The 12,086-nt window shown below is 51.2% G+C and overlaps 1 protein-coding gene and 1 long non-coding RNA gene across 4 annotated transcripts in view; one reads left to right on the top strand and one right to left on the bottom strand.

Moving 5' to 3' along the window:
- The window catches only part of LOC123850655 (uncharacterized), a 42,334-nt gene that overhangs the window by 23,937 nt on the left and 6,311 nt on the right, over nt 1–12,086 (bottom strand). For 2 of the 3 annotated variants that reach the window (XR_010405942.1, XR_006792390.3), the window contains exon 3: nt 11,964–12,063. This is a non-coding gene — a long non-coding RNA (uncharacterized LOC123850655). Of the gene's footprint in view, nt 1–9,948; nt 10,055–11,963; nt 12,064–12,086 lie in introns of all 3 variants that reach the window. The other variant, XR_010405941.1, reaches the window with a different exon arrangement.
- LOC123850654 (neuroendocrine secretory protein 55) lies at nt 7,690–8,693 on the top strand. The gene has a single exon (XM_045883900.2). The coding sequence runs from the start codon at nt 7,915–7,917 to the stop codon at nt 8,653–8,655; it is 741 nt and encodes a 246-aa protein (XP_045739856.1). The 5' UTR covers nt 7,690–7,914; the 3' UTR covers nt 8,656–8,693.

Consider the following 12,086-nt stretch of genomic DNA (forward strand, 5'->3'; position numbering starts at 1 on the left):
CAAAAAGAGCTGCTACTGACAGACTAACAGGAGGGAAGCTTCTGTAGGCTCCATGATCAAGAACAGTCCCTGGAGCGCCCAGCTGGCTCAGTTGGGGAGGGTACAACTCTTGATCTTGGGGTTGTTAAGTTTGAGCCTCATGTTGGGAGTAGAGATCACTTAAAAAAAAATCTTAAAAAATAATAATAATAAAAATAAAAGAACCGTCCCTTCGTCCCTTCTCTGAATAACTTGAACCTGATGAAAAACCCATCACATCGTCTTTTTCTCATTTTACTGCGGATTGGCGACCACTGACTTAGTTTGCCTCTCTCCCTTATGCACGAATCCCTTCTACAAAATCCTCTGCAACCTTCACTGAGTGTTTGCTTGAGCAGGCTGCTGGTTGCCTCACAAACCAAGCAATTCTAAAAGTCACAGAATATGAGAAAAATGCACAAAAATCAATACCATTCCTATAAACACATAATAAACAGCCTGCAAATATAATGAAAAAAGAGCCCATTCACAACAGCAACAAAAGTATCAAATACTTGTAAAATACATGATCTATTTTCACGTATCAAACTCTACATATGATATACGAGAATTATACAAAGAAAACACAAATCCTTAATGGGAGAGATAGAAACTCAAGGAAATGAAGAGTGAGATCATACTGGGGCTTAAAGCTAAACGCAGAGAAGATGACAGTATTTCCCAACTTAATTTATAGATTGAATGCAATTCCAGTCAAAATATCACCAAGGTCATTATGGAACTTGATAAAAATGGTTCTTAAATTCTATAGGAAAATAAATGGGCAAAACTATCAGAGGGTTCTGGGATAATATCCAGTAAGAAGGCATTTGCCCCAGCAGATCTTAAAATACAGTATAAAATGATGATCATTAAGGTTGTAAACCCCAATCACGGTAAAACACTGGAGAAAGACACTACGATTTAATAAACAGAGCAGGAATAAACTAGCTATCAATAAAAAATATATATATACACAAGCCACATTATGCCACAATAGTCTGGCTGGATGTTTTTCAAAACCCTCTTATCTCAAATGTGGAAAAGAAGTTTTAGGTTTAACTAATTAAGCAACATCCGGAAATTTCAAAGTGACAAAGACGAAGATTTCTGACAGTCTAAAAAAACACCTTTCTGCCTCCTCTGTATTTCCCCACGGTCATCTCAAGCCCCACCACCTCCTTGCTGGGGTGCTTATTAATTAGATCCTCTTGTTCTTGGACTCTGAACACGAGTGTGGGTGAGGGAGATACGGGAGGTGCGTGGGCAAGAATCTTCCATCTGGACTCCCTGGCCAGGACCCTGCACCCAGTGTCCCCCAGCAGGCCCCATGCAGCCGTGGTTACCCGCTGGTTGGCTTCCTAATGGCAAGGACTGTTCTCAAGGGCAATTATGATTGAAGTCTGCACTTGCCTCAAAGCAAAACAGCCCTCTGTGCTTTGGAAAAACACGAGTCTTTTCTTGCTCCATGAGTGAAGAGAGGGAAGTGATGGCTGTTTTGTGAGCATATTTCTAGACCAGCGAAGGGAAAAACCCCCAATTTACAATGATGTTTAGCCAAAACAATGAGTGGAAGAGGGAAAAGCCATGGCCAGCCGATGACGAGTTTTCATTTCTGATTTGGCTCATTTCTGTTGTGTTATTCTCCTAGTTTTATGATGTTTTCTTTAGCACGCACAGTTCGTGTCCAACCGTGGGCCCCGCTGGAATGTGGATGGTCCTGGCACAGGGACGACCCTGTCGACCACCTGGCCCATGTCTCAAGATCCTTATGCACAAGGAGGGAAGGAGGGGGGAGAAAAAGATAGGCGAACGCAGAGCCGCCTCCCAGAAGCAGAGGTGGTCAGCTGAATTGCAGATTACATACAGATCCACATCACTGTCCCCCACGTCCAACTGGTCAACAGTGTCCTGCCACCAAAGGGAGCCACACGCCCTAACACCTGTGTGGGGTGGGGTGCAGCTTCACCAGACTGCCTTTTGGAAAAACAAAGCCCAGCTCAAAAAACAAATACCTAGAATCCTCTTTTAACTCAAAGAAGCGTTACAGCGAATGAGGCTGATTCCCCCGTTACCAGGACCGACTGATTACAGAGCCCAGAGCCATTTGCCTGAAGATAATTGCCCCAATTCCCCACTTCACTTTGCACATATAGAAACAGTCCCAATCTACCAGAGCCTCAGTGACTAGACATGTAAAATTGGTCTAATCATATTTTGAAGAGCTCGAGCTGAAAGGGTTTCTACGAGCGTGTGCCTGAACCATGACACCGCTAAGAGTTTCTCCCCTCCAGGCGCGTTGCTCGCTCGCTCACTCCCCCACCAAATCTGAAGAGGTGAGTCAGATTCTCAGCAGAGGGGAGGAAAACAACTTTGAGGCTCTCTGTCAGTGCTGGTGGCCGGAGGTAAAGGTGGGATGACCCGGAGAGCTGGACAAAAGCTAATCTGCACGCCGGAGGACGGTCCCGAAGGCGGAGTCCTCTGCGACCAGCAGCCCACCAGCTGCAGGAGGAAGCCAGTGTGCAGGGTGGCAGGACATCTGAGACTGGAATCACTGGGCTGCTGGCACCTTGGGACGCCGATTTTATCAGCTGGCCATGGGAAAGAACCAGGCAAGCTAAAGTGTAAGTTGGGGGCAGGCAGATGGACAGAACCCAGTCCCAATTTCTATAGGACAAGGCCAGGTCAACGGCCAGAGCCCGGAGTGCAAACCAGGGGCCACGTGAAAGCTGACAGCGAGAGCCGAAGCAGAGAAAAGGAGGCACCATGCCCAACAAGGGCCCGTGTGCTTAAGCTCGGCCTGAGTGAGGGGGCTTCCAGACACTCCCTGTTGGATGAGGAGCCCAGAAAGTGCCCCACCTGTGGCAGAAGTGGGCAGGCAGGTCGGCAGCTGAGTGGGTGTTGGATCACTGGGCGAACCCTGGTAAAGCACAAATCCCAGGGAAAGAAAGGCCATTCCTGAGAAGACAACTCCTAACAGCTCTGTACACAGGAATCTGGTTCACTTCTGATCCTGTCTCCCTTTAAAAACAAAGGGCACAAATAGAGTATTATAATCCCAACGATGGCCTGGACAGAATCCAGCCGTGTCAAAAAGATGATTATTTCACCCTATCATTTGCTTTTAGCTCTGGATGGCATTCCCCCAAAATCACAAAATCAGGAGCCTGGGGTTGTCACTATTTCTACCGGTGAGAGCCAATCGGTATCAGTGCCGTCTGAGTAACAGCAAAATAGCGCCCCAGAGAAATGAGCCAAATGTTTTTGTACCGTACCCAGACCTATTTGGAGGGCAGGGGTGCAGGGCAATGCCAAATTCCCAGTGGGGTTGAGCCTTTCTGGCTGATTGCCACAGTCAGGGGTGGGGGATACTTCAAACTCCCTGAATTCATTTCTACCCAAAAGAAAGTTTGAAAAGCTCTCCATCTCGAAAAAATAGCCCTTTCTAATGATTGTCCGAAAAATTCATTCAAGAGTGATTACACCCACTCACCTGAGAGGAGAACCAATCTCTTATCTCGCATCTCATCTTGGAAACCGTGTTGGTGTCTAGGGGACCCATGACAATAGCCTGTCAAGCCTTTTGAGAACTCATGTGACTCATCTCTGTCTCCCCCGGAGCGACCAGCACAGGTCATGTACACGGTAGGCACACTAGACAGATGGGATTGAAAGCGATCCTCTCATGGACTTTTAAAAAAACAAGAAAATCTCAAAAGTCAGCACCAGGAAAAAACCCACCTTTTTCGAAACCCAGCAGCTGAACTTCCCCTCTGATTGTTCCTCAGCTGCCCTTGGCAGTTTATGTGTCTCATGTAGGGTTTATTATTCGGCACCTGTTGGCAGCCCGCTTTTTAGAATCTGGGGGCACGTCGCGCTGACATGCATGTTGGAGGGTGAGCTGTGGTGCATTCCCAGTGACCGCCGTCCCCCCACAGTGCCCGCGACAGCAAGGGACTCGACTCCTGACTGCTAAACAGCCAAGTTCATTCCTAATTTCCGAGACAGCTCTGGGAGGGGAGGCAGAGGACCGACAGAATTAATAGACAGACCTGACGAATTCCTTTGCTCCAGCAAGAGAGCTGTGGAGCAAAGTGCCTCGGAGCCCGATTAGGAAAGCCGCACCGCAGCCCTGCTGGTTCTCTGCATACACCTGTTTGCTCATGTCCTGAAACTGCCACCCGAACATTCCTTCCTGTCACTGAGCCGCTTGCACTTTCAAATGCTTCTAAAATAGAAGCAGAGTCGGAAAGGCATGTCCATCAGTAGAGCCCCCAGCCCCTCTCCCACGGTCTCCAAATGCCTTTCACGGAATCAGAATCCGAGTTGAAAAGAATTTGGGCGCACATTGAGTTCCAACTCTGCCCGGCTCATGAGTCCCACGGAAAACATCTCCAATATGTGCTCATCTGTCCTTTGATTTAACACCGCTTCTGACAAAGAGCCAACCGCCTCCTGACAGCCATTCCATTTCAGAGCCCTAATTGTTAGCATATTCTTCCTTGGGTTGAGCTGAAATCTGCCTGTTGTAACGACTACCCATAGGTTATAATTTTGCCCTCTGGAGCCACGTAAAATACATCTCAATGCCCGTTCCACAGGACAATCCTTGAAGGGGCTGAAGACAATATTCTTCACAATGCATCCCAATCAGAACCTTATTGTATGATGCTCTGATGAACTGGGAACTGCACTTTCCTGTCCAACAGGTTCCGGAGCCTCCCTCCGGCAGAGCCCGAAGGTGACATATGACCACACTTTATTTACCGGCAGACAGACAGAGCCCCTTGTTCCTTAGCTGCTAACAGCCCGTGGTTGTTCATCACCTACTTGCTCCTTTTTGAAATTCACTCTGCAGCAAGCACTTTTTAAAGTCGTGCACGTAATGCATTTTAAACAGCATTTTCTGCACAGATCCATTTGCTCGACCTCGGCCCTAAGTGCAAGATGAAGCAATATTTCAGTGGGGTTCTGCTGCTCCTCCCGGAGCCTGGGTGGAATGTGCACCGAAATGTATTTGTAACTATACAGGACCGGGGCTCTAAAATGCGGTGTTTTGTTAAATGCTCATTTGCTGATTAAAATGCATCTTGCAAAGAAAGTGCATTACTAATGCAGAATCTAGTCCAAAAATACGTATTATGTAATGCACATTTGTTAATAATGCAGGCAATCTCGGTGTATCTGTATTAGCGGATCAGCTCGGGGCTGCCATCTCCATTACAGGCATAAAGCACCCCTCCGGAAAAACAAAGTACTTCCTTACGAACACTAAAGAATCATAATCCACCTCGTTGCTGATAGCTGGCATTCGTCTCCATTGAAAGGGCATTCACCAGCACCCACATATTCCTGATTTTCTTTTCCCAGTGTGCCTTGAAAAATCACTTCAACGATGTCTTTATGTTCCATGCACTGTCAGTGGGGCTGTGCTAATTGAAAGAAAGAAAGCAGGTGGGTCAATGTGAGCAAAACCTCCTGCATGAGGGCTGAGAGATAAGGATTTGAGATATGCAGCTCCAAACAGCCCGTCCAGTGTCCCATCCTAATATCCGCATGATGACTGGAACCAGACACTTGTGATAATAAAACCCTTCCAGTGTCTCTGCAAAGTGTTTGATTCGGGCAACACTAGAATACAGACACTTGTCCTTTTATGGGGTTTGCCAAATCAATTCTATTTTATTAGACCCATCAGTATTTTAATGCTACAAAGGAACTCAAAGAACACAAGACGAAAGATAGACACAGCCAAGAGGCCGAGTCTGGAACATTCAAGAACGTCCACAGCCAAGATGTAGAAACAAAAAAACCTCAACACCAGCAAAGGTGGTTGCTAGAATCTTGCTAAGGTCTACACTCGGGATGTGACAGCTATACCTGGGCATGGTGTTGAAGGTGTGAGGACCAGTTCCACCATGCTGAGTGGCAGCTGTAGGCACATGACTCTTTAGCCACCAAGAAGGGAGTACCAGGAGGGAAAGCCTGGTGGACAATCTCAAAAGGGAAAGCGGAATTACGAGAGGTCGTGCCTTTCCAAATTTCCCCCATACTGACTCAGACAAAAAAACCCCCATGAGTCCCAAGTGGAGCAACTTTGTTGGCACGTCCAAGGATTCTCGGACAATGGTGTGGCTCTGAATTACACTACCTTTGGTCTTGCCGCTATGACAAAAGGGGCACTCCATACTTTAACAGGGAAGGCATCATGCACAACCCAGAAGCAGCAGTTCTGTTACAGATGGAACTCAAGAATTTTCCAAGGGCCATGCTTTCCTGAGCAAAGATCACTCCAGGGATCCCCCTTCAGGAGGACATGGAGCTCATTTGATTTTCCAGGGCTGAGAAAGAGATGTACTAATTTCCTCCAACCTTTTGGCCTCTGGGGTTCAACATGGTCTAGGGGTGTCTAGCTGAGTCATCTAACCCTAATGCTCTGATCGACCCAATAGTTTTCTCATGGAGAATTCAAGCCGGATTAAATATTGGTGGGCAAGGAGGAATTCTGAGTGGTTTAATGCTCTGATCAACAGCAGATTAGTCCTAAACAGGCTTTCCTTAATATGTTTTTTTTTTTTCCTTTTTTTCTTTTTTTTTCTTAACTTTACCTTCAGCACCTGGAACAGAGCTTGGCATGTGCTAGGCACTCAATAAATAGCCCCTGAATGAATTAGCTTTGTTGAAAACCTATCTATGTATTAAATGAAAGAGCTTTAAAGGGTACCCCGTGAGATTTCCTTGATAGCTGACCAGCCTGCAGCGCCCCACAGGGGCAGAGAACGGGGCTGTACCTACTGAATATCAGCGCAGGCAAGACTTCCCTTAACTAGGGGTTCCAGCTAATTAGAGTTTGTCTTCCAGCACATGTTCTCAGCTCGAGCTCATGGCAGTCCACTGATGGGTCTGTGGACTTGCAAACCATCACCCTGTCTGTGGGGCCCTTCCTAGGAAAGATGCTTATTTGACCATGAGGTAATTAGCCAACTGAGACTACAAGGGGGGGGGGGGGGGATTTTTCGGAAACGCTCTAATTACAGTCACTCTAACAGATCTGCCAAAGGTGTTTTCATGATTAATGACTGCCTGAGGTTACCAACCTCAAACTATTAAGCCCTTGGAAATCACCCGGGGCTGATCATTAATACCCATGCACAGACCCCTCATTTCATTCCGCCTAATATCTGCAATTTTGCGGTCTGGTTTTTAGCTTCATTTTGGCGATAACCCTGGAGTTGGGGAGGGGTATGGACCCCATGGAGAACTCATGCCCAGCTGCCCAAGTACCCTAACCTGTGGCTAGCTCGCTCACTTGTTTTGCTCCTTGGCACCCGCCAGACCCCCGCCCCTCGCTTTGCCCAAATCCTTTCAAACAAGGTTCCCTCCTGCCACCTGCCGGCCCACTAGGGTCTGCGCCACGGGCTCGGCGCCACCGCGCAGCTCGCGGGGAGTCGCCCCCGCCTCCTTACTGCACATGCCCGGCAGAAGTCCGGGCGCGCAACTTTGCAGAACCTCTCCGCCGCGTCCCTCTCCGCCTCAGTCTCCTCTTTCCTCTCCCAGGCGAGAGGACCGGCGGAGGCACCTCTCCCGAGTCTCAGACTGCAGAGTCTGAGACTTAGAGAGAGGAGCCCAGGAGGAGGGAGACTTTTTCTCCCCTTTTTCCCATCCCTTCTTCTTGCTCAGAGAGGCAAGCAGGGGCGCGGAGCTTTAGAAAGTTGAGTGCTCAGGAAGGTAGGTGCTTCCCTTTTTCCCCCTCACACCGAGGTGGGGCTGGGACCTCCGGACCCAGCTTCTCACCTCGTGGGGTGCACCTTTTTCGGCTCTAGCAGCCAATGCGCATCGGAGCCGCTCTCTGCAGAGCCAGAGGGCGGGTGGTCTTCTCGGTGTGCGCCGAAGAGAATGGATCGTAGGTCCCGGGCTCAGCAGTGGCGCAGAGCTCGCCACAACTACAACGATCTGTGCCCACCCATCGGCCGCCGGGCAGCCACCGCGCTCCTCTGGCTCTCCTGCTCCATCGCGCTCCTCCGCGCCCTGGCCACCTCCAACGCCCGCGCCCAGCAGCGCGCGGCAGCCCAGCAGCGCCGGAGCTTCCTTAACGCCCACCACCGCTCCGCCGCCCAGGTATTCCCCGAGCCCCCCGAATCTGACCACGAGCACGAGGAGGGAGACCTCGAGCTGTCCCTCCCCGAGTGCCTAGAGTACGAGGAAGAGTTTGACTACGAATCTGAGACCGAGACCGAGACCGAGTCTGAAATCGAATCCGAGACCGACTTCGAGACCGAGCCTGAGACCGCCCCCGCCACTGAGCCCGAGACCGAGCCAGAAGACGAGCGCGGCCCCGTGGTGCCCAAGCACACCACCTTCGGCCAATCTCTCACCGAGCGTCTGCACGCTCTGAGATTGCGGAGCCCCGACGCCTCCCCGAGTCGCGCGCAGCCCAGCCCTCAGGAGCCCCAGAACCCCAGACAGGGGGAGGAGCCCAAGCCCGAGGACAAGGATCCAAGGGACCCCGAAGAGTCCGAGGAGCCAAAGGAGGAGAAGAAGCAGCAGCGCCGCTGCAAGCCGAAGAAGCCCACCCGCCGCGACCCCTCCCCGGAGTCTCCTTCCAAAAGGGGACCCATCCCCATCCGGCGTCACTAATGGAGGACGCCGTCCAGATTCTCCTTGTTTTCTTTGATTCAGGTTAGTTGCCCGCCGCCAAACCCGGGAACCTGGGGTCGGTGTGGGAGCCGCGGGAGGAAGGGAGGGAGAAGGGAAGGCAGGTTAGGAGGAAGGCGGGAAGACAGTGGGCTCAGCTAGCCTGCCGGGGGAGGCGGGAGAGCCAGGGCGAGCTGGGGAAGGCTCCCGAGGATGCCGGGAGGACGTCGGGAGCGCCCAGGTGGCTAAGGGCTTGTTGGACGGCGGGGCGCGCTGGAGACAGCCTGAGGTCTCGGAGCTGGTGTCCAGGACGCGCGGCTGAACCCGCGGCGCGCCCGAACCCGCGGCGCGCCCCTGAGTTCGAGCTGCACAACCCAAAGCCACGGGTAAGTCACTTGTTTTACACGCTTTTTTCCGCTCTTTTAAACCCTAGACTCAAACCAGTTGGCTTTGGCAGGCGCCCGAAACGTGGTTCTAAGGTGCGCGCGCCAACTTTCCCCGTGCGAGAGCAGCCGCGCTGTAGCGACACTGTTGCAATGCGCGAAAAGTAATCACAATGCGATTGGGCGAGAACTCCGGAGGCTGCCGGCTCCGGAGAAGTCGCGCGCGGCGCTTTAAAGCGCCCGGAGCCCAGGTCCCGGCGCTGCCAATTTGGTGCCGCGGGACCTCGGCGCCAGTGCTCCCCGCAGCTGTGCGCCAGGCCTGGCCGCCGCCACCCGCCTCCGGGCGCGCAGGGGCCGAGCCCGCTGCAAAGAGCGTGCGCACCTGCCCGCGCGCTCCAGAGCCGACCTCTCCAGGCCCGCCGGCGGTTCCCCACGAGTCACCCGTACTTGGAGGGCTGGCGGAGAAGGTACGGGAGTCTTAGGGGGTGCCTCTACAGGCTACCGGGGTTGGTGGCGCGGGCTCGGTCACGTCGGGGCATCGCTAACGTTTTGGCGCAGCTGATAAGGCGGCAGGGCTGGGTGCAGCTTTGCTGGCGAGGTCTGGGCTGTTTGCGTAAGGCCCTGCGGATGGAAGAGAGGGGCTAAGAGGCCCGCGAGGCGGTGCCGAGGGGAAAGGTAAAGCGGCACAAGAAACGGGGCTAGAGAGGGGATCGCGTCTTTCATCAGGATACCCTACAGTGCGTCCCCAAAGAGCGCGGCGCCGCTGAGCTGGGGAAAGGTGATGGATCCGACGCAAGTCCTGGGGTGATCGGTCGAGAGGGGGCAGGGGCTGGCGGCTTGGGCAGCCTCGGGGAGGGGAGGCGGCGCACCGGCCATTTTCAGCTCGGGTGGAGCTAAGTTTGGAATCTCTAACCTGGAGGTGAAACCGGCCTGTTGTCAGAGGACAAAAACGGCTGCAGTCTGGTAACGCATCTTCGGTGCATAAAGTGTGCCTTACTCGCCAACCCTGGAGGAAAAGACTGAGAAGTGAAATATATTTTACCGAACCTCACCCAATATGGAAATTGATCTTTTCTTGGTACGCGCACGTCTTGGTTTGCGCCGGTTTGAGCTAGTCTGATGAGAATGATGGGGGTGGGGGAGTGAAGCGTTTTGAGGCTTGAAATGAAAAGACCGGTCGGGTTTATAGTCTCTTAAGAAAACGTGAAGCCACAAGGAACACTTTCCACGGTCTTCCTTCCAGGTCTCTTCCCTAGGAAGGGCGTCGCGCCGCCCCCGAACTTAGTTCTGCGGGCTGCGGCGCTGACTAAGGACTGTTGGATGCCTTCACGGTCTTAACTAGGAAGTACCGGGAAGGCACTTTGTGCACAGGGGGCTTCCTTGGGCAGCGGGCAAGTGTCAGAAGTCTGGAGGCTGCCGAGGACTTGCAGAAGGGCCAGGTGTGCCCTGCCTTTGGCTTAAACGTGTGAGATTGCCTAAGTGAGAGGGAGCTCCCCAAAGTTGACGTTTCTACTCCACGTAAACAGAGATGCCGGGGTTCCTTTCTGTGGCATGAAGTGTTGTTTTTCCTCTGGTATCGTCTTAGCAGCCTGAGTTCACCAAGTAAAATGAGTCTAGTGAGTGTGCAACAGAAGCCAGGGTTTGGGTTGGCTTGTTTTGGTGTGCTTTTCAGTGTGGGAGCTCTCTTCCCAGATTGCGTAGTCTGGGGGCCCCATTTTCTGCAGAGCTAGGTTTTTCATTAGAGAAATTAGCATGTTGCCTTGTTGCAGGAAGAATAAACAAGTTTTTAAAGAAGCCCTCAGTGCCTGAGCACACACTGTTCACGCCAATCTTGGTCCGTTTTTAAACAGAAGCCTGCATATTGGGAAGCTTGCTTTCTTACCTGTAAGCAGTACACCACGCTCATTATTGGGGAGGGGGTGGCCCCCATCTAAGAACACACAAATAGTTTGCCCTCTTTCAGACACTCTTCCCTATAAACTACCTCTGACTGTGAGAGTCTGTTGCCCAACCCCCTACTCAGTTCCCTTCCCCCGCCCTACAGCCCCCCACCCCCATTCCAGGGTGGAAAAGCCATTAGGGACTATACAGAACAACTGAGGAAAATGCCAAACTCCTAGGAGGTGCCTGAGACCTGCCCGAGGAAGGGATTCTGCTGTATGGACACTTCAAACCCTCTTTCTACCTGAGACACTGGTGCTCCACCGCCTACCCCCACCCCACCCCACCCCACCCCACCCCAGGCATTTCTGGCCAGTTCTCCCGAGCATTCCCAACTCACTAGTCTCCAAACTGGCCCTTTGTCTCACCCTGCTAAATTGGGGTTAGCATTTGAATGGGCTCCTTGCCCTTTCAATTTAGGTGGTGTGTGTCTGGTGAGGAAATCGGCTCCAAAAAACCAGACCTTCTAGTCGACCACAGAAGTAAATTACTAGCTGGTTGTAGTATCTCACATGGAGAGGGGGAGGAGGAGAATAAAGCTAGTTAAAGGTGATGGTATGCTCTGGCATTTAGGATTTTCCTTTACTACATTAATCATTTACTTACTAGAAATTTGCTTTTTCTTGGACAAAGGCCCTCTTATAACTGAACTTTCTGAGTGGGAAAGTCATAGCGGTGTTCACATATTGTGTGTTGTCAACCAGCTGGCGCAGGTTTACTTCTCAAGTTTGGCAAACAAAATTTTTATGTTTATCAGAATTCAAGAACTGGGAATTTTAAAATTTGGAACTGTTTTAAGAGGATGTTTCTTTAATGCGCCACAGGCTTTTCCCCCCCGCCCGGAACTGCTTACAGCCCTTTACTCTTTAGCCCTCACTTTTAGCAGCTGGGATAGAAGATTTCGTGAGGAAGCTGAAACTTCAGTGTGGGTAAGAAAGAGGTCTTTTCCTTCGTTTTAATAATCTGAATGGATTTTACTTAATTTACCTGTGTTATCACTGCTCCTTATGCCGAGGGAAGCTATTGAGGGGAAACTGAGCAGAAACCATGGTGTTGGCGAAAGTATGTATCTTAACAGAAAGGTGACCTGTAACAAAAAACAAATTACTA

This window comes from Mirounga angustirostris, unplaced genomic scaffold (assembly GCF_029215605.1).
Source record: "Mirounga angustirostris isolate CCGP_5_RB_7025 unplaced genomic scaffold, mMirAng1.0.hap1 SCAF_10, whole genome shotgun sequence".
Taxonomy (NCBI): Eukaryota; Metazoa; Chordata; class Mammalia; order Carnivora; family Phocidae; genus Mirounga; species Mirounga angustirostris.

What these genes read in the sequence shown, in the direction of transcription:
- LOC123850654 (XM_045883900.2), top strand. Translation starts at nt 7,915, where the DNA reads ATGGATCGTAGGTCCCGGGCTCAGCAGTGGCGCAGAGCTCGCCACAAC.